Raw genomic sequence first — 22,388 nt, forward strand, 5'->3', positions numbered from 1 at the left:
TGTGCAAACACAGACTCTTAAATACACTGAAACGGGGGCGTGGTCACAAACAAGATAACAAGATGACGAGGGGGAAATACAAATATGGGCAAGACTAAACCAAAAGGACTAAACCAAAAGGGGGAGAACAAGGACTAAACCAAATGAACTGGAGACAGAGGGGGAAAAACACTAGGAAAACCAGAACAGGACAAAACACAGACATAATCCTGACAGTATTACAAATCACTACTCAACATTTCAATTGCCTTTAAAATTCTAAGTTAAATGTTTCATGCATTATGTTTGTAACTTTAAAAAACAAACAGCTTAAACGTTTTAATAAATCCTTTAAAAACATGAATGTATATAAAAATAAATTCTTTGCTTGGAATGTTTAACTTGGTTAAATAAATAACTGATAGGTCCTCTTGAGATATTTTCTTCTGTAATCCATAAATCATTCATAACTGATTGTTCTAACTTGACTTATTGATATAACTTGCATTATGTACACTAACTGTACTTAACTGCTTTGGGTTAATTTGTGTAATGAATGATGAGTCTCTTACTATTGTCCATCATTCAGCCCTGTCTTCAGTGTGAGACTGACATCTAGTGGAAATTCATTATTATCGACAGGCGAGTCACACCGAACGGACTTGTTTTGCACACGACTCTTAAACACCAGGAAACTATTTCAAAGAAAACGAAACCTACGTATAGATAAGCCATTGTATGTTTCTCTCAATCTGTGTATCTGTGCAGTAAAATGGCAGAAGCCAGTATTTCCGTGGCTCAGGATCAGTTCAGCTGTTCAATCTGTCTGGATCTATTAAAGGATCCAGTGACCATCACCTGTGGACACAGTTACTGTATGAACTGCATTACAGACTGCTGGAATCAAGATGATCAGAAGGGAGTTTACAGCTGCCCTCAGTGCAGACAGACCTTCGCTTCAAGACCTGCTTTAGGTAAAAATACTATGCTGGCTGAAGTGGTGGAGAAACTTAAGAAGACAAAAGTCCAAACAGCTCGTCCTGCTCTTAATTTGGCTGGTCCTCGAGATGTGGAGTGTGACGTCTGCACTGGGAGAAAATATAAAGCCATCAAGTCCTGTCTGTTGTGTCTGGAGTCTTACTGTCAAACTCACTTTGAGCATCATGAGGCTTTTCGCACAGGTAAACGACACAAGATAACTGATGCCACTGGACGACTTCAGGAGATGATTTGTCCTCTACATGATAAACTGCTAGAGGTTTACTGTCGTACTGACCAGAAATGTATCTGTCTACTGTGTACTATGGATGAACATAAAAGTCATGACACTGTGTCATCTACATCAGAGAGGACAGAAAAACAGGTAGGGAAGGACAAAAAAATCTCAGTGATTAAATGAAACCTCAAGTAGCCTATACAACAAATCTTAAGAATACTTCAAAATAGAGCCGTAGCTGTTCTGCAAGGGTCCCATATTCTTAATTGTTCAACAGAAACAGTTGGAAGACACACAAAGAAATTTCCAGCAGAGAATCCAAGAGAGAGCAATTGAGCTTGAGAAGCTGAAAGAGGCTGTGGAGACTCAGAAGGTGAGTGATGACCAGAGGAGAAAAATAAATCCTGGATGTTAGAAGAGCAGTCCCACTGAAGCCCACTGTGGCTAACAGACTAAACTGAATGATTCTCTATGTGTGTGTCATTACAGCGCTCTGCACAGGCAGCAGTGGAGGACAGTGAGAGGATCTTTACTGAAATAATCCGCTCCATTGAAAGAAGCCACTCTGAGGTGATACAGAAGATCAGAGATCAAGAAAAGGCTGAAGTGAGTCGAGCTGAAGGACTCTTGAAGGAACTGGAGCAGGAAATTGATGATCTGAGGAGGCGAGACGCTGATCTGAAACAGCTTTCACACACAGACAATCACATCCATTTCCTTCAGGTAAAAAACAGTGGCCATTAGTCTTGTCAACATTTCTAACTTTAACCTAACTTTAGGTTGGGAATGTAACAAACCTGGGAACCCCACACACCCCTGGTTGTAAATCTTGGTGCTGGAGCATGCTACAAAGTCACTAATGATCTTGAAAATCATAATTTTGTCTTTGTGTATTTTTCATCATGATCTTTGCCTCTGTGTGTTTTTATTCTGTCTAGAGATTCCAGTCTCTCTCTGAACCTTTAAAACATACCGATGTCTCCGGAGCTACTACCAGTTCTCTCCTCCTAGTGGAGGATTTGGGGAAATCTTTCTCTGAACTGAAAGAAAAGCTGGAGGTGTTCTGTAAAGATGAGATAGAAAACATATTCTGTCCAGGTAAAGTAACAGTATTTACAAAATCAATATTATGTATAAGTCTAAACCCAAAACCATGAAGGACTTCCTAGTACAAAAACACACATAGGCCTACACACTGTGTTCACAGAGACACTTCTTTTGTAGGACAGCATTTTTTAAAGTTAGATTTGTCAAATATGATTAGTTAATGTTCATAAACTTGGCCTGGCGCAGTCACAGTAAGCTATTGTAATAAGGAAAGAGCAGGATACATATTAGAAATTAACATGAAATGTATACTTTTTAGTTTTTACATTGCAGTTACATTAATGTTGTCTGTCTATTTACGTAGGTACTTACCTGAAGGAGCCTAAGACTAGGAAGGACTTCCTAAAGTGTAAGTTATGCACTTATGTTTGTATTTTGGTTTAAAGCAATTTTTGTTTTTTCACTGATTATGAGATATATTTTCATAAAACTAAAAACTGACATTGTACATTAGTAAAAACTGCCTCGGTGCACCTAAACGATGTCAGCATAGTTATGTAAACTCTACAAACCCTTGGGATAAAGAATTGTTCCTCTGCAGTTTTTAGACTTAAGGACATTTTTGTAGCATGAACAATCACCAGTTCACCAATTTTTTTTTTATGTGCCTCACGCCTTATCTAAAGCAAAATAAAGTACAGTTTAAATGTCTTGCTAAAGAAAACCATACTGAGATTTCCTGGTAAATTAATCACATATATTATCAATATTCATATAGAATACTTACTAAGAAAAGCCTCCACATAAAGACAAATTATCTTTACATCAACTGTAGTTTCCTGTATACCATACACTGTATTTATCTTATACTGCTGACGCTGCTCTTCACAACAAATAAACAGATTCATATTGAAATATCTTTGTGTGTAAAAACTAGCAAACCTAAATACATATGATGTATTTTATCTTTATCAGATTTCCATCAACTCTCTCTGGATCGAAACACAGCACATAAACGTCTCTGTCTGTCTGAGGAAAATAGAGTGGCTACTAACACTGACACAGTCCAGCCGTATCCTGATCATCCAGACAGATTTGACAACATTCCTGAGGTGTTGTGTAGAGAGAGTGTGAGAGGACGCTGTTACTGGGAGGTTGAGTGCAGTGCAAATAGCGGATATGGGGTGGGTATAGCAGTCTCTTATAAGAGCATCAGCAGGAAGGGAGACAGAACTGCAAGTGGATTTGGACATAATGATCACTCCTGGAGATTGTCACGCTCTAATTCCTCTTTCTCATTCATGCACAATAACAAACGGACTGATCTCTCTGTACCATCCAGCTCCTGTAGAATAGGAGTGTATGTGGATCACAGAGCAGGAATTCTGTCCTTCTACAGCGTCTCTGACACAATGACCCTCATCCACACAGTCCAGACCACATTCATTCAACCACTCTATCCTGGGTTTTGGTTAGAATCAGGTGCAAGGGTGAAACTGTGATCTTTAAACATGCTACCCAGATTATACACATACATTTTGACAATTTGTGTCTCTTATTTTCAAATCAATAATAAACAGTAATTAAGTATCTGACACTGAAATAGTATGATCAGATCTTATATCTGTTAAATAAAATAAAAAATCACCAGATCAGTTTAATAATGTTTGTAATGTAAGAGTGGGTCAAAAATGTGGAAAATAAGTATTATTGTAACCACTGTATTAGAGTAATGTGACAGTCTGTATGTTTTACACACTATGTTTCAATATTTGTTTTTGCTCTTTTGAATAAAAGTATTCATTTGAATTAATGTTTACTTTTTTAGTGAGGTATGTAAATTAAATGTGTTGGGTTGAGCAGGTAATGGGGATATAATTGTTTTGCATAAGTGCATGTGACTACCACAATAAAAACAAATAAAGCAAAATGTGAAATGTTTGTGATTTTTATTATTGTTACTTAGTTTCTAACAAACAGCACTCTTTAAACTTAACAAAAATGTAGGGATTGAAGGTCTGTCTGCACTGAGGGCAGCTGTGAACTCCCTTCTGATCATCTTGTTTCCAGCAGTCTGTAATGCAGTTCATACAGTAACTGTGTCCACAGGGGATGGTCACTGGACCCTTCAGTACATCCAGACAGATCGGACAGATGAAGTTTAGGGGTATGCCGAAGGAAAAACAACTGTAACTTGTAGCACATAAATAGTGCAATATTTTGATCACCAGATCAATTTTTGTAATATAAGAGAGTGTGTCAAACAATGTGGAAATGTTGGTACAATATTTGATTTAGATTTGTTTTTACTGTTTTGAATTAAAAGGTTTCTTTGAGTTAAAATGGTTAACATTTTGAATTAAGATGTTTGTACAAGTACATGCAACTGTGCAAAATGTAAAATGCCTGTTTTTATATTATGATTAAAATGGAGTTTCTAACAAACAGCATTCTTTAAACTTAACACCAATTTTCAGTTTTTGGATATGTTGAAGAAACTAATCTGTAGCACATACATATTGCAATTTTTGCAAAAAAGTTTGTATTCAAAGCTAAATTTACATTGACAAGCAAACGCTACGGAAATTAAAAGTAGGCTCATCAGTAAAACTTGATCATTTGACAAAATAGATGATTTAGAGAGTTTATAAATATTGCCACGTAGAGCTAGGATTTGGTTTTATGCATCAGTTGGATTTTAAGATGTGGGTATTGTATTCAAACAGTGGAGGCAGATTAATTCCAGCTTGTATGAATGCCAGAAGTATTTTGATTCACAGAAAGATCCAGTTATGACATTTTAATTGAATATTTGCCAGTTTGAAAAAATAAAATAAACACATACATTGAACAATTGTTGAGAATAAGGTCAATAACCTGCATTTAAAGAACAGATAATCTGTATTTACAAAAAGGGGGGAATATAAAACCAATTGAGACAAATATTTGCAATAAAAAATAATTAGTTTAATTAGTCTAATTTTTGTTTGCACAGATACATTTACAAGCCATTGTTTATATATGGTTTATATGTTTATATATAAATATAAAAGCACATTAAATGTAAGTAAAGCGTCTACTTTTAAGGTTTCAAATAAGTTGCTGTAGAATAAACTGTCCAAAATTGGTTGAAATAATGTTACATTGTTATTCAGTGTAACACAATATTTATGTAAAAATTCAAACAACGTGCTTATTCTGACTTGTACATATTAAAATATATAAATATATAATAAGGGAGCATATTGAATTTTGTGTTTTAAATTAGTAAAACATTCTTACTGACAAATGGGCAAAATGTAGGATAGTGGCAAATTAAACCAAATGTAGAATCACAACTAATTAGTATTTGGGGTGAAAGTAATTTGCCATTGATATGTCATAAATTGATTTTTGTTGTAAATACAACAACCATTTAAAGCAGTATTACACTTATTGTTTTTATGCTTAAACCATTTTTCGTCTTTGACCCATATATCTTTTTTTTTTTTTCTGAATACTGCAGTGTATATTAGTCTCGGCTTTTGCTTTATGAAACGACAGCTTATCTGCTGTTTTCACACCTAGTGTGAAATATTAATAAATGTGAATATCCAATCCTTTTTTTTTTTCTTTTTTTTTTTAATCAAAGCAAATTAATTCAGCATTATTACATAAATGGTTCAGAGTGAATCCAGGAAAAATATATGAGTTTGAAAGACTGAAAGATAATGGGTGTAAATAAACAGTTTAAAAAGTGTTCATTTAAACTGTCATAGCAATATTAGTTGATGGTAATAGTTCATTCGTTTACAGTATGGGAAAATTAAATTAAAACAATGTTATCAGACAGTTTTAACTAGATGTGCTCAGTTTTCAAAAAAAAAAAAAAAAAAAAAAAATGTACAGAGAGGTTTATTTGCATAGTACACTACTCCCACTCTGAGGTCCCTATTTAAACCAGAAGCGCTCTAAATTCTGGAGCTAGAAATGGGTTATTCTTTACTTTGTGAGCTCCAGCCAAGTCAATACTAACACATTTAATATTCCACTTCCTCTTAAATCATCCATTTATTTTTGTTTTCTATATTTTTTATGTTTTTTCTTACATAAAAAGTTTTATATCAGATTGTTGTCACAATCTTTTTTTAAACAACATCAGACAAAAAGACAACAAAATGGCTCAGTTTTTATCAACATACTTCTTGCTTTTGATATCAGCGCAACTGGTAAGTATTTCAGTTCAAGTTTTGAATGTATTTTCTTTCTTTTAAAATAGTTTTAACCACCACATATGTAGTGTGCTGATACACAACATCTTATTTTTATAGGTCAAATCGTCTGGTGTGTTTGAGTTGAAAGTGCACTCTTTCACAACCAGCAGCAGCAGTGTGTGTAAACAGTCCAATGACTGTGAGTTTTTTTTCCGTGTTTGCCTGAACTACACGCAGGATGTCATATCATATAGACTGGCATGTTCAAATGGCACTGGACTGACAGGAACATTAAACACAGAGCAGAACTCCATCTCCACTAGTGCACCAATAACTGTGCCCTTTAACTTAAAGTGGCTGGTGAGTAGCTCAAGAGTGAACAGTGAAAAAGACTAATATAACAGTTATATCATGTATAGCGTATTACATACATAGACCATAGACTTTTAGGCTAAGTGACAGATATCGCTTAAATAGATTGTGAAATAATCTTTCTCAGTGATGTTTTTGTTTATTCAGTCAGAAGACTTTGATCAGCTTTCTGCTAATCAATTTGCTGGTTTTTGAGGCAGCCCATATATGGGAAGCAGGAAGCTAGAGTCAGACTGTCAGATCATTATGTTGCAACAGCTGAATTTGGCAACGAATGTCATAATACAAAATCAGTGTACAGTAGGTAAAAGACTCATGACGCTCTTAAGGTTTTCCTCAATTCTGCCAGAAAAAGATTCAAAGCCTTGGAGTATCAACAACAGTGTCATCTGCTAATCCGTAATATTTACAGCAGCCATAAACCCAACAAACACAACTTTTCACAACGTTGTATTTTGGTTGCAATTAGGTAATGTTATAAAAATAGTCAGGTAATTAAAATAGTATTATAAAATATTATTTATTGAACAATAATAACCATTATAAAACATTAAACAAGTTCTAAATTGTCATATACCTGTTTGTGTTTAAAAAAATCCCTAAAAATATAAGCATTTGTTTTAGTGCAAATGAGTAATAAGACTGCAATATGGTTATTTTTATAACTGCAATAAAATAATTTGTAACTATAGTTAAAATTAAAATCTTTACATTTTACAAATGAAATGCTGTTTTTTTCTGGTAAAATATCTATGCACAGAAATTTCTTGAACAGTTCATGTGCTCATATTCAAATTTGCCAGTCATTGCATAATTACTTTATTTGAAACCATTTTGTGTTATTGGTATATATAACAAGTGACAAAATTTGTGTGTAGTATAAATTATTAGGCCTACATATATAAATAGGCTTATAAAATCGAGGTTAACAATGGTACAAGTAAGATGAAATGTAAAAAAGTGCTGTAATAAGAACAATATTCAGATTTGACACTAAAGGAAACATTTTGATTGCAGCGTGTGAAGTACCAGTTTGGACTTGGTAAGTATGTTTTTAAAACATTGGAAGGAGACATACAGACGTGTTAAAAAGTTATAAAAACATTTAGACAACGTTGTGGAAAAACGTATTTTTAATGTTTAAAAAACGTATTAAATACGTCGGGAAAAAAACATATCACAACCTTTTCACAACGAGAAAAAAAAAAAAACGTTTTTACAACGTTGTGTTTGCTGGGAAGCCAGGAAATACTTTAATGTACTTGTTTTTCTTTCAGATGCCATTTTAGTACATTTTGAGAATGTAGTGTATATTTAGTATTTGGTAGGCCTATATAGACTTTTGAAAACCTTTGCGAATCATTTGTTTTGAATCGTTGATTCGGAGCGCGTATCAAAATGCCATATTAATGACAGATTTATTTAATAAAACAAAAGAGTTAATTAATAGCCTCTTATTGGCCTGATTAACCAAGCATCACGTTTTGGAAAAGTCAATCGTTTTACGAAGCAATTGGTTCAATTGATTTAAAGTTTCAAAAAGCTTTGTTTCTGCTATGACTACTTACCAAAGAGTGCAAAGATGAATATGAAACCATAAAAAGCCAAGTAAGGAAAGTAAACTCTGGATTTATAACCAAACCAAACCACCAAAGCGATGAAGGTCACCTAAGCATTTGCGCGCGTCTTTGGAGGGCGTGGTTTTAAAAAGTGGGGCGTGTGTAATTCAATGGATAATAGAGACAGAGCGCATTTAAGCCACACCCACACCGGGGGAAAACAATCCAACGCTCTCCATTGACTTTGTATTGCGGGAAGCGGACTCCTTGTCATTTCTGACTAACAAAAAACAAAACAATGTCTAAAAGCTGCTATGAGACAAGGTGTACAGTAAACAAGCTAAAAGCACATAACTACGTTTTTATAAGCTGTCGAGCCAAAAAACGAGAGTTTAAGGAAACAAAGAGTTGTAGATGTCAGGGTATTTCACTTTGGGCCATTCAGTTGGATAATTTCTTCATCAAAAGGAAGGTAAGGAAAAGGTGCACTGACATAGACCAATGAAATGTAGTTTCTTAATATATCTCCTCCTTTCAGGGTGGTGAAATAATCCTTTGACATGGTTAAATAATGAATGTTTACTGTCGCCATTAAATTTCCCTCCAGCAGGCATAGTTCTCAGAGTAATAAGACACATTGCGCTCTACTTTTGGGTTATTAAACATTCTTTTTTTAGGTCGACAGCTTATAAAAACATAGTTTTGTGCTTTTTAGTTTGTTTACTGTCCACCTTGTCACATAGCAGCTTTTAGACATTGTTCTGATTTTTGTTAAGTCAGAAATGACAAGAAGGCAGCTTCCCACAATACAAAGTCAATGGAGAGCAATGGATTGTTTCCCCCCCTCGGTGGGCGTGTTTTTTAAATTATGACACGTGTCGCTTTGTCTCTATGGAGGTTTGAGAACAGCTTAAAAATTATTCTCATTACAGGGAACAGTTGCAGTGATAATTGAAGCATGGAATGCAGAGCCCTCCAATGATCATCCAACAGGTACGCCTCATATTTTTATTTAATAGGATAGTTCACCCAAAAATGAAAATTCTGTCATTAATTACTCACCCTAATGCTGTTCCAAACTCGTAAGACCTTCGTTCATCTTCGAAACACAAATTAAGATATTTTTGATGAAATCCAAGAGCTTTCTGACCCTGCATAGACAGCAACACAACTTCCACATTCAAGGCCAGAAAGTTATAGGAACATTGTTAAAATAGTCTGTGTGACCTTAATTTTGTAAAGCTACAAGAATACTTTGTGAACAAAAAACATTATCTGCCTCCATTTTGGAGAGCATCACGACATATGCGTTCCTCTGCATATAGAGGGTCGGAAAGCTCTGGGATTTCATCATATATATCTTAATTTGTGTTCTGACGATGAACATAGATTTTATGGATTTGGAAAAGCATGAGGGTGAGTAATTAATGACAGAATTTAAATATTTAAAATGTATTAATTCATTATGATTTATTTTCAGAGAATCTAAACAATATGATTGGCCACTTCGCTACCAAAATAAACCTTACTATTGGTCAGAAATGGTCCCAGGATGTGCATCTCGGAGAGCAAAGTGAGCTGCGCTTTAGCTATCGTGTTGTGTGTGATAAATTCTACTATGGCGACGACTGCTCTGATTTCTGCCGTTCACGGGATGACCCCTTTGGTCACTTTACCTGTAACGACACTGGAAGCAGAATTTGCTTGCCTGAATGGAAAGGCGAATATTGCGCAGAGCGTAAGTTTTTTGTTGTAACACTGATATGTTAATTATAAAAGCTGCATTTATTTTTTCATTTATATATGTTATTTGCATTTGGTCTGTTAGAAAATCTAATTAGGCAATAAGCATGAATAGCACTACATGTCAAATCTTTTGTATTGTATTTTGAATATGATGCACATTCGTTCTAATTTACTGATTTCTCTCCCTCTCATTTTTACCAGCTATCTGCTTATCTGGCTGTAGTGAGGAACATGGTTTTTGTGAGGCCCCTGGTCAGTGCAAGTGCTTCACTGGGTGGCAGGGCTCCCGCTGTGATGAGTGCGTACCTTACCCAGGGTGCTTACATGGCACCTGCAAACTGCCCTGGCAGTGCAGTTGCAAGAAGGGATGGGGTGGCCTGTTGTGCGACAAGGAATCTAATGTCTGAATTCTTATATATCGTGTTTTCCTGGTTAAGTGTTTTCATTTATAATGAGCTGCTGTGGTGAAGAAAACACTTGAAATTAAAAAAAAATAAAAACAAAATCCTTGAATTATGCTGTCTTGTTAACAATAATTATGCCAATTGGCAATTGTGTGCACCTGCTTTAGGCTCATAAAGGCTAGTGTGAGATCAAGGGGACATTTCAACTGCCAATGTGCTTTAAATGGCCTTCACACCCAAAAAATATGCTGTGCATGACGCCTGCTGGTAGATGTCGGAAATACATCATCTTATAGTAAAGAGGTTTTTTTTTCTATTGACAAGTCATTCAGAAATATCTGCAATGGGGCATGAATATGTTACTTTTAATATACAAGATGCTTTGCCAGTGATATTTTTGAAAGTTCTTAAAAGTGCGAAATAGCTTTGGATTGAGTGTGTTTTCATATGGAGCAATCAGCATATCAGGAATGTATTAGGAAATTTAAACGTTTTTGAAAAAACCTTTCCTCCCATGCAAGAACTTACTACTATCACAAAATAATTAGACTTTTTAATTACATTAAATTTATTTCACTATTTTGGTTAATGCTTTCATTAAGCCTCATTCAAAAAAGCTAGGTAAATAACGAGAATAATAACAATGTGCAGTAAACGGTAAAACGGTTTGCACTGCAAACCAGTGTGTTCATAATTAAAATAATACATTAAAATAATAACCAATAACCAGTTTTGCAATATCAAGCAGTAAAACGAGCTGTTTTACAGCTAAAATATCTGGGTGTGAAAAGTCAGACTTATCAAATTTACAAATGTCCATTCCCACTCTTACAGGACAAACAAGGTGGATAGGCTATTAGTACAATACGCACCTCACTTTACATTGTTTACAAATGCTAAAGGTGCCTCAATTTCATTATAAATCCGACATCTAGTAGTTGAAAATCTCATAGCACCTTTAAAAACAGATCTAAAGGGGTCATATAATGTTGCTAAAAAGGGTATTATTTTGTGTATTTGCTGTAATGCAATGTGTTTATGCAGTTTGAGGTTCAAAAAACATATTTTCCACATACTGTTGGTCCTCTTTGCCCCGCCTTTCTGAAACGCTTCGATTTTTACAAAACTCAACGTTGATGGAAACCGAGGTGTTCTCTGATTGGCGGAACACCTCAAGCGTGTGACTCAAATGTTATTCCCCTTACTTTTTTTTTGTAGGCGCGATGAGACAAAAACAATAAAGCCCATTATAAACTAGGCATTTGTTGAATCCAGTGGGGACATAACTACTGATTATGACTCAAACAGTATTTTTTACACATTGCGTTGCGTAAACATAACACCAAGTTTGCATTTGCTATGGTAAAACGCGATACAACAAGCACTATCCTACACTGCTCAAAACTCGCCTTTGAATGGTCACTGAACTTTAAAGTCCCCATGAAATCAAAATTAAAGTTTTTTGGCTTTTAGTATGAATATATTAGCCTTAAGGTTATCTATAAGCTAGTGTGCTTCAAAATAATGACAAAATTTGTGCTTACAGATATAGGCAATTAAAACTTGCAGTCTCGTCACTTCCGCCAATACGAATAAACGATTTTGATGATATCACCGTGCACTTCAGCTTCTCATCAAACGTTCTGTCCAATCAAATGCTCTCTAGAATCCGTAGTGTCCCGCCCCCTACACTATAAATAGACACTGAATCTGCGGCTTAGATCAGTCACTTGTGCACAGTGTAAGTGTTTTCTGTTTGGTGATTATGATCACTATTTTGTTTTAGCAAGAGTTTCATATTAAATCTATGGGGTAATTTATTAGACTGTGGCAGTCATAAGCTTACAAATGCGACTTTACCGAGCTCAATGGCTCTGGCCATTATATCCCGTTATATCCCAGCAGATATAAATGTAAAGCTATTGGCTATTCAAAAGAAGTGGGTGGGGCTGGGCAATATGTTTTTGTTTCAGTTAAAATTACGTCACCACATAAAATAACGCTGCGTGTTTGAAAGGCACTTCAGTGGACCTTTAAATATGAAAACATACTTACAGGCCATCAGTCAGAAGCGCAGACTGTCCTTAACCCTTTGTGTACAGCTGGCATTGTAAGCTGCTCTCCCAGGTTCATGAAACAGTCTTCAGTGAAACAGGCATCACCCACTTGAATATTTGCGTTGTACTGTTCCAGAACAGTGTTGTAAATATAACTTACAGGGGTCATCGGATGCCCATTTTCCACAAGTTCATATGATTCTTTAGGGTCTTAATAAAAGGCTCTAATATACTTTGGTTAAAAATTCTCAATAGTAGTGTAAAGAAAAACACCCTTTTACCTTGTCAAAATCAGCTCTGCAAAATTTCAGCTCATTTTAAGACATGGCCCCTTTAAATGCCACCGAGCTCTGCTCGCCCCGCCCCTCTCTGGGATTATGTTTACTTTAGCCGTGTTTAGCTGCATTTAGTCTCATTTATCAGCGAAACTTGCCTACAAGCACATTATTAAGAAAGACCATTTGCAAAGGTGCATAAAAAACCCTTACTCACTTCTGCTGTGGGTGAAGCTGCACCAGGAATGATTTGCAGGAGATAGACACATATTTGGATCGGGATTGGCACTTTCCATTTAAAAATGAAAGTAAAGTTAAACCTCTGCGTCATCAGTGGCTCAGATGTCGGTAGTAAATGACTACTTGTATGTTCATTATTACATCCAACACCAGAACACCTCAATCGCTCAATTAGAGTCTTCCTCTGCACCTGAGTCACACAATGTCAATTGTATTCGGACTGTTTCAGCTCGGTGAGGGCGGGGCTAAGGTAAGACGCTCATGTCAATCAAATGTTTCATCACAAGGACAAGCTAAGAATAAACTGATTTTAAAAAGGGTATTACTTTTAAAGATTAAAAAAATACCACTGGGTGGATTTTTATCATTGTAGGGTGGTTGTGTAAACAAACTACCATCACACAATAATGTTTAAACAACCTGTAAAAGTTAGTTTTGCACCCGATGACCCCTTAAACCACTGATTTCTAGTTGTGTCCTCATTTGGAATGCAAAATAGTATCGCTTTTGCAATGTCTCCAACACATGGCAACTACAGCTGGTAAAAGCTATGCGTTCTTTCTTTCTATATACATACAGGCGGTGTTATGCTAATTTACTGGACCCATGACCTGTTCAAGTGGAGGCGTGTTTGCAGCATAGGTTTGAAGGGTTTTGAGACTTTAAGCTTGGCAACTTCTCAGATCGTATCTATGCGCAAACAGCTTGTAATACTCCAAAGACAAAGGAAAACAAGGAACCTCATCATATGACCCCTTAATGGATATAGAGGAGGGAAAAACACCACACAGACACCTTTTGAGCAAATCCATTTTGTTTTATTAAGGTTTTTTGTACTCATAACAGTAAGAGTCAATTCTAACAATAATAAATGTGCATAAAACAAGTCTTTTAGAATGCAGCACAATATCTTACAGCAACTATAAGCAAAGGGCAGGTGTAAGATTCCATGGAGGGCGTTAAGCATCCAAGCAAGTGCTTTCAGCAGGTAGGACCACCTGTGGTTTGGCCGTCTGCAACGGCCGACCAGCTTTTAGGCATTGCGTTTAGTGAAGGAAAGTGATGCTTTGGTTTAATAGCTCTTGTGCAGCAACCTCAAATGAGAAAAACGCTGACCTCAGCGGAGGATTTGACAGTTACATTCATTTTGTTTGTTTTTTTGTTTTTGTTTGTGTGTGTGTGTCGTCGGTGTCCTTTCCCTGCTGAAGGCACGTTACCAAGTAACAAAGCAACTCTTCTGTTGTCGTGTGTTAAGTGGACGTCTTTTGCTAGCATCTAGAGTCGGTTTGAAGGCCTTTTTAATTATTGTACTGTTCTTACGGTTATACTCAGATGGATTATCAGTGAACGAACGCGCCTTAATTCAGGCTCAGATATCGATCGAGATACTTGATTTACACTATGCTGTGGCAATGACAGTTACGGTACTGTGAGAAATTAACTGATCTACGTACTTATCTATTATGAGAATTTTACTCTGTTAATTTTTATTCTTCATGCAGTTATTTATGTCCATCATATGACAAATACTGTTTTTGAAGGTGTACTATTTATTTGTAAACAAAACCGAAATCGCCACAGTGGAAATCATGACGAGGCGGAGTGTACTGCCAATTTTGGAGACTCTCGGTACTGTATGCAGGCAACGCGGAGCTTTATTTTATTTTTTTTTATTGATTTTTTTCTGAACGTGATGGCCGGAAATGATAATAAAAGAGCTGTGCCATATTTCTGCAAGCATCATTTGTTAGCTGGACTATTACTCTAATTCTTAAATTATCCTAAGAAAATTTCTCATAGTTATAGAATCTTTTATTATTCAAAATAAGATCTCAATATTATACATGTTCCTTTTCTTTTCTTTATATTGACTATGTACAGAAGTGCAAAAAGTCAACCTTCGTCCCTTAAGTTATGGCTCTCTCTCTCGTTTGCAGCTCGAGGCCCGACCCTGTGACCTCCCTCCTTTTTGTTTTACATCTTTAAATATTCAGAAATCTCTGGAGACAAGTTGCTGCTCATTTTGGCCTGACACTGAGGGATGTTTTTTTTCTTTTCTTTTTCTTTTTTTTGAAATATTACAAGACGATTTTCAATTCTGAAATGCATACAGTAGAAAATAACTTCTTTTTTACTCTAGCATGTACAATTGATACTTTAACCAGCTAATTGTAGACGTGGTCTTGATTCGACACAAAATAAAGGGTTAAAATATCAACCTTTCCATAGCTACAAATAAACTCTCTTTCTGTCGTTTTCACGCTTTTTTTTAAGACAAGATAAAATATTTTGTTCAACAAATTCAAAACCAAAATCCTTGAAATTTCAAACATTCTACCATGAAAACTAACATGAAGAATTAAGAATACAACACTACTAGCTAAACATTATGAACTTAACATGATGTAAAAGAAAGTGACAGTAAGAAAAACTATAATTCATTTCCTACATTCTAAAACAGTTCTATGACAATATTGTCAAATACAAAAAAAAAAAAATCTTTATATGCAAACAACACAATATATTTCTAACAAAGGCTTTGAAACAGAGTGAACGTTAAGTGTAACATGATTAATATACACGTAAAATAAGTGAAGAATAAAATCTCATCCGCTCTAATTTCCCATTTGTGATTGAGAGAATGTTTGTGTGGGTTCAAACACTGAAATATAAGGCTTTAGTGAGGAAACGGCAATGGCGTGCATCCTTTCAAGTCTGTGCACCTAAACCAGGCTGAAATCCAGACTCAAGCGAACTCGGATTCGTTCGTTTCATCTTGAGTCTGGTTGTGACGTTGAAACCCTCACCAGTAACTCGGGTACCTTGATGTGAACGTCTGTTTCCTGGTTTACAAGCAGCCTTGTACGTAAAACTATACAAATTATTCACCTTCCGTGATTTAAATAAAAAAAAAAATAAAAAGAGGAAAAAAAACTTTGGCACAACTTAATGTTAAAAACGTCTCATTATATTCTCCGTTCCTCTTTTACGTCATCCAGCGGTCATGAAATATTCCAAAACAACTCAAAATCAACACAGATGAGAACTGAAGACAAACCCTGACCCAACGCTAACCTCATCTTTCCGTGTACCTTTTCTCAAACTCACAATCTGTAACGAAATACTCGAGCAGTGCTTTTCCAGCATGAATTTTAGAGTCCTCACTCCGTTACGGCGAAGACTGGAACGCATCTACGCTACCTCGACGTTCTCCTCGCGATTACCTCCTGACGCGACATTCTCTCGATCAAGGCAATATAAAGAAACAGGGCATTAGGAACAAGGCAACCCTGTTCTCATAGGAGTCAAAAAGGCTTCATAGTTCTACAAGGCCTAATGGATGATCGACAAATAAAAATGGCACGTTTTCATAAAAAACCCACACACTTGTGAAATTATGTATAAAAACAAGCGCTGTAAAAAACATTAATCTCTGGTAAACATAATAACACTGTTGATATAACACTCTAGATCGGTGTCTGGTATTCAGCCGGTGGTTATGGTACATAAAGCTTGCAAGAATGTGCTTTTGAAAGGTCTCAGGTGATCAGTTTCTACCCAAAACATTCATCCGTCAATCTCGACTCTTACTGTCTAGTTTGACTAGAAGCCAGAACTAAAGATACAGAAAACTACAGACGTTGAATAATTTTGCTGGATGTTTTTGTGCCATATCGACGTTCGATTCGCTTTTTTCAATTCAAGGTGCACCTTTTGTAACTTTGTAAACCTTCAGACAAATTTCGAGGAAAGGAAATCAAGGTGTGAATCACAAAAAATATCTCTTGGTCTACTAACATGCCAAAACGGTGTTGAGTCAGACATGAAAATAACTTTTCCTACTAATCCGGCTCACGAGAGTAAAAATGCCGCCCTGTCTGACATAATGATGCAGTTCACTCAAATTCTACACATCATGTGGAAGGACATTCAGTTTTACCCTAGTAAAACCCTACCATCATGTATGACCAAATTCTAATCTTCATGGTATATTCTATCCGGCGGTGATCTTGTCATTAAAAATTTTGAATTTAGTTTGTTGCCTTTTGTCTGGAGCAACAGCACATTCCTTTGATCTGAGGAAACAGTAGAAAAAGGATACATTTAGAACACAATTCTGCCATTATTTAAATTAATGTAGAATGTTGAAGTTCTTTTCCATACAATGACAAGTTTAAAAACAATAGTGGCATAGAAGCACCTGAAGTCCATTGTTAAAGGATTCAGAACAAAAGTTCACTTTCAGAACAAAAATTTACAGATAATGTACTCACTCCCCTTGTCATCCAAGGTGTTCATGTCTTTCTTTCTTCAGTCGTAAATAAATAATGTTTTTTGAAGAAAACATTTCAGGATTTCGCTCTATATAATGGATATGTATGGTGCCCCCAAGTTTGAACTTCCAAAATGCAGTTAAAACGCAGCTTTAAAGGAGAACTCCGGTGTGATATTGACCTAAAGTGTATTGAATCATGATACAGAGTGTGAACGTACCTTGCATATCTCATCTCGGTTTGTGTCCAGCTGTCCGAAATCTGGGGTCAGTTAGCCGATGCTCACAACAGCTTGTCAATGAGATCAATGGGGCATCGAAGCAGTCATGTAAATAATCACTGTTTTACGCCATTTACGAGGCACAAAGTAGCGCCACACTTCATCGGTAGACTTCCAAGGGCCCTGACATTTAAAACGTGACATTGAAAACTCATAAAAAGCACCGGTAGTTTATTTACGAGAAGATTTATACAGACAGTAACTGCAAGAAGTTAAGCGATCGCCGCCATCTTGAATGTAGTCACGATAAGACGAGTGACGAGCAGGAAGGAAACTACAACCTGATAAGTTGAAAACCTGATACATTCCTTCCTGCTCGTCACTCGACTTAACGTGACTACATTCAAGATGGCGGCGATCGCTTAACATCTTGCAGTTACTGTCTGTATAAATCTTCTCGTAAATAAACTACCGGTGCTTTTTATGAGTTTTCAATGTCACGTTTTAAATGTCGGGGCCCTTGGAAGTCTACCGATGAAGTGTGGCGCTACTTTGTGCCTCGTAAATGGCGTAAAACAGTGATTTATTTACATGGCTGCTTCGATGCCCATTGACTCTCATTGACAAGCTGTTGTGAGCATCGGCTAACTGACCCCAGATATCGGACAGCAGTGGACAAGAGGAGATGAGATATGCAAGGTACGTTCACACTCGGTATCATGATTCAATACAATTTAGGTCAATATCACACCGGAGTTCTCCTTTAAAGGGGCTCTTAATGATCCCAGCCAATAAGGAAGGGTCTTATCTAGTGAAACAATTGGTTATTTTCGAAACAAATTGACAATTTAGATACTGTTTAACCTCAAAATCGTCCTACATCGCTGCAGAATGGCCGACTCAGTGTTTACAAAGTGGACATAGAAAGAAGATCAAACGCCCTTTAGAAAAAAAGGTAAAATAGCGCTGTAGGATGATTCTGAAGTTGAGGAAAACGTGATGGGAGTTTCTTGACCTACCCTAACTGTATTGACCAGGATTACACAGACCATGCATGCGAATAGCAGAGACGAGACAAGATGAGCATTTGAGGTTAAAAAGTAAATAAATGGTCAATTTGTTTAGAAAATAACCAATCGTTTCGCTAGATAAGGCCCTTCTTCCTCGGCTGGGATCGTTTAGAGCCATTTTAAACAGCATTTTGGAAGTACAAACTTGGGGACACCATACATATCCATTATAACTCTTTATGACTGAAGAAAGAAAGACATGAACATCTTGGATGACAAGGGTTGAGTACATTATCTGTAAATGTTTGTTCTGGAAGTGAAATAATTCTTTAATGGCATACCGTTATACTATGGGCTGAGGTGTGTCAGAGCAGGAATAAAAGAAGCTGATCGTAGCCATTGCCTTTCATAGTATAGAAAATAAAGCTATGGAAGTCAATGGCTACCATCAACTGTTTGACCACAAACATTCTCAAAAATATCTTCTTTTGTGTTCAACAGAAGAAAGAAACTCATACAGGTCTGGAACAACTTAGCTTTGTATTATATCAAATAGCTTTGATTGATGAACAGGCTGAAACTTGCACATTAGATGGCAAAGTTTCCTTTTTGGAGCTTGACACACATGGTCACTGTGATCTAGTTGTATGGAAAATAACTTTTTGTGAATTGTGCTTTTGTGTTATAACCAGTAACAGTGTCTTTATTTAAATTATTTAGACTTTTGTTGACAAGTTTGAATTTTGCAAAGTTCTTTTCTATACAGTGACAATTATAGGAATAGTTCACTCAAAAATAAAAATTCTGTTATTAATAACTCACTCTCATGTCGTTCCAAACCCATAAATGCTTTGTTCATCTTCGTAACACAAATTAAGATATTTTTGATGAAATCCGAGAGCTTTCTGACCCTACACAGACAGCAACACAACTACCACGTTCAAGGCCCAGACATTGTTAAATAGTCCATTTGACATCAGTGGTTAAACCTTAATTTTACAAAGCTATGAGAATACTTTTTGTGCACAAAGAAAGCAAAAACAACTTTATTCAACAATTTTTTCTCTTCCAGTAGTCTTTGACATGCGTTCACAAGAGTACAATGACGCATAAGAGAAGAAACTGTTAAATAAAGTAGTTATTTTTATTTTCCTTGTTCACAAAAAGTATTCTCCTAGCGTCATAACGTTAAAGTTGAACCACTGATGTCACATGGACTATTTTATCAATGTCCTTACTACCTTTCTGGGCCTTGAATGTGATAGTTGCTGTCTATGCAGGGTCAGAAAGCTCTTGGTTTTAATCAAAAACATCGTATTTGTGTTCTGAAGATGAATGATAGTGTTAGGTTTTGGAACAGCATGAATAATTAATGACAGACTTTTAATTTGTCATTGTCAAAAAAAAAAGAGAGAAAATCTCAAAAAGGCACCATAAAAAGTAGTCCATATGTTTGCAATCAACTGAATCTGCATCACAGGTGCCATTTTTTTGGTGTTTCCTTTTTGGCGCTAAGAACTGTTTTTGTACAGAAAAGAACTTGTTCTGAATTTTCCTTTTATGTTCTTTTGAAAACATCACCATACATGGGTTTGGAATGACATGAGGGTAAATGATTTAAATAATGGCCAAAACTGGGTGAGGTTTTGCTTTGGATCAAACAATTACATTGAAATTTCTCAGACAGGCAGGGCAGGAATCCAACAGTTTCTGGAAAATGTCAGTGCAAATCACTTACTGTTGAGGACTGGAACTACATCTGCGTCAAGTACTTGTGACTAGTCAGATGCTCTGCAGATATTATTGGAATCTGAAGATTAAGAGAGAGAAAAAATGCATGAAACAAGATCCATTACGACCTTTATTTTGTTACAAAAAAGTCATTTCAAAGACTAAAATATTCTCCCTCACCCTCACTCCCTCCCCATGACAGTTAAGAAGAGAATGAGTCAAACACAACACAAATTAAGAAATGCCATTCAAGAAAAACGATGGACCATTGCTTATTAGTATAACTCCTGGTCAAGTGAGGCAGGGAGAAGTCAGTGAATTCCCATGCACATTCCATTTTTCCAACTTGTTGACCTTCACTTTTTATTTCAATAACTGAAGGTATTCGAAAAGCTGGTTTTAAAGTCTAATGTTTCAAACCATGGAGAATATGTTCATGGTAATTTGTTTGGAAAATTGTATAATTTAGAACAGACTATTCTGTCATGGTGGCCTGTAACGCTGGTTTGTATTTATAACACAGACATGTGATATCGTTCATATGAGCAGAAATTAAGCTTTTTGTTTCTTGATCAGCAAAACAACAAAGTGAAGCGGGGGAAAAAATGAAATAATTTATCCTCCACAGCTGGCAAAGATGTACCTGAAGCAAAAGACTAAGAAAAACTACCTCATACATACCAATTGCATGTATTCGTTGGTAGTCAGCTTTGATAGAGAAGAGTCCTCAAAATAAAAAAGGACAAAAAAAACAATATTAAAATGCTATGCCCGTCAGATATAACAAGAAATGCTACTGTAACGGTGCTTAATAGAATTGACCATTTTTGCTTGCGCTTCAATTACATTTTTACAGCATTTTCACAGCGCTCAGGCAATTTCAGACTAACATCTAGTGCATTTTGTGCATAAAACCTGTACAGAAGATACTTCAAACAACTCAGCTTATGCATATCTTTGTCTTTATAGTGCATTCTTTATTTTTTAACTTTTAATGTATGTACATTCCAGGTCAAATAAACATTTTAATCGTAAATCTGTTGTTTGAAGTACCACAAAAAGTTCAAAAACCTGTGTAGGCCAACAAGGGGGAGAGATCACTATAGAGGACCCCCAGCATTCAGAAACATCCATCAAACAGAAAGAGAAAGATCAAGAGAGTGTGTATGTGTGTGTGAGAGAGAGATAGAGAGAGAAAAGGCCATAAAAGAGCAAACCTGATTGGCTGATGCAGATGCGAAGGGAACACTTGTGGCAGATGTGGTTGCTGCGGACACAGCGGCCGGGGAAGCGCCGTGCATCATGGGAACTTTTTCAGAGGGAAAATGGTATAAGCACACATACAGGGAGTGTGGCCAACAGGTGCACAAACATGATGAGTGAGTGGACACAGAGGGGTATGGAAAGAAAAGTGAGCATTGGAAGTGATATCGGCAAACGGCAAACCAAAAGTGGTGGCAAGAGAGACTGTTCTAAAGAAGACATAAGGGCAGGTAAAGTGTCATATGAGCCAACACATCAAGAGCTACAAGGAGAAGGAAACAAAGGCATGGCATCTCATAAACTTTGCATTTAGGTTTCAGCTTCCACGTACTGCTTTAACATTGAGGATTGAACCCTTCTCATATTTTGGAACATCATGCTCAACACTGATTATCTGAGCCACAAACAACTGCAGTCAAACACAGTATCAACTACAAAGTGTTAAATTCAGTGTGAGGAGTTAAAGGGACAGCTCACCAAAAAATGGAAATCTTGGCATTATTATTATTCACCTTCAAGATATGTGTCCCAGGACCACAAAACCAGTCATAAGGGTCCATTTTGAAATTTTAGATATATTTTGAGACATAATCTGAAATATAAACAAGATTCACATTGATGTATGGTTTGTTAGGATAGGACAATATTTGGCCAAGGTACAACTATTTGAAAATCTGAAATCTGAGGGTACAAAAAAATCTAAACACTGAGAAAAGTTTTGATATGTGTACGCCAGTAAATTTACAAAATATCTTAATGGAATATGATCTTTACTTAATATTCTAATGATTTTAGGCATAAA

General features: G+C 36.1%; 3 protein-coding genes across 14 annotated transcripts in view; 2 read left to right on the forward strand and 1 right to left on the reverse strand.

Annotated features, from left to right (window-relative positions):
- The first annotated feature begins 643 nt into the window (after positions 1-643).
- Positions 644-4,108, forward strand: LOC141344810 (tripartite motif-containing protein 16-like). Its single transcript, XM_073849707.1, has 6 exons — positions 644-1,342; positions 1,473-1,568; positions 1,685-1,918; positions 2,134-2,293; positions 2,607-2,651; positions 3,218-4,108. Exons 1-6 carry the CDS (start codon positions 752-754, stop codon positions 3,742-3,744), a joined length of 1,653 nt encoding a protein of 550 aa, XP_073705808.1. The 5' UTR covers positions 644-751; the 3' UTR covers positions 3,745-4,108.
- Positions 4,109-6,219: 2,111 nt separating this feature from the next.
- LOC141344811 (delta-like protein C) lies at positions 6,220-10,614 on the forward strand. The gene is made up of 5 exons (XM_073849708.1): positions 6,220-6,450; positions 6,553-6,795; positions 9,299-9,359; positions 9,847-10,104; positions 10,314-10,614. The coding sequence occupies exons 1-5, from the start codon at positions 6,400-6,402 to the stop codon at positions 10,517-10,519; spliced, it is 819 nt and encodes a 272-aa protein (XP_073705809.1). The 5' UTR covers positions 6,220-6,399; the 3' UTR covers positions 10,520-10,614.
- Positions 10,615-13,884: 3,270 nt separating this feature from the next.
- Positions 13,885-22,388, reverse strand: part of mbnl1 (muscleblind-like splicing regulator 1) — a 49,124-nt gene continuing 40,620 nt past the window's right edge. For 5 of the 12 annotated variants that reach the window (XM_073849059.1, XM_073849056.1, XM_073849054.1 and 2 more), the window contains 4 exons: positions 21,541-21,632; positions 21,005-21,049; positions 20,331-20,402; positions 13,885-17,164 (listed from right to left, as the gene is read on the reverse strand). In XM_073849059.1, the coding sequence (XP_073705160.1) occupies positions 20,346-20,402; positions 21,005-21,049; positions 21,541-21,632 (194 nt within the window). In that variant the 3' untranslated portion in view covers positions 13,885-17,164; positions 20,331-20,345. The remainder of the gene's footprint in view (positions 17,165-20,330; positions 20,403-21,004; positions 21,050-21,540; positions 21,633-22,388) is intronic. The other 7 variants (XM_073849060.1, XM_073849058.1, XM_073849055.1 and 4 more) reach the window with 4 other exon arrangements.

This window comes from Garra rufa, chromosome 10, assembly GCF_049309525.1.
Source record: "Garra rufa chromosome 10, GarRuf1.0, whole genome shotgun sequence".
Taxonomy (NCBI): domain Eukaryota; kingdom Metazoa; phylum Chordata; class Actinopteri; order Cypriniformes; family Cyprinidae; genus Garra; species Garra rufa.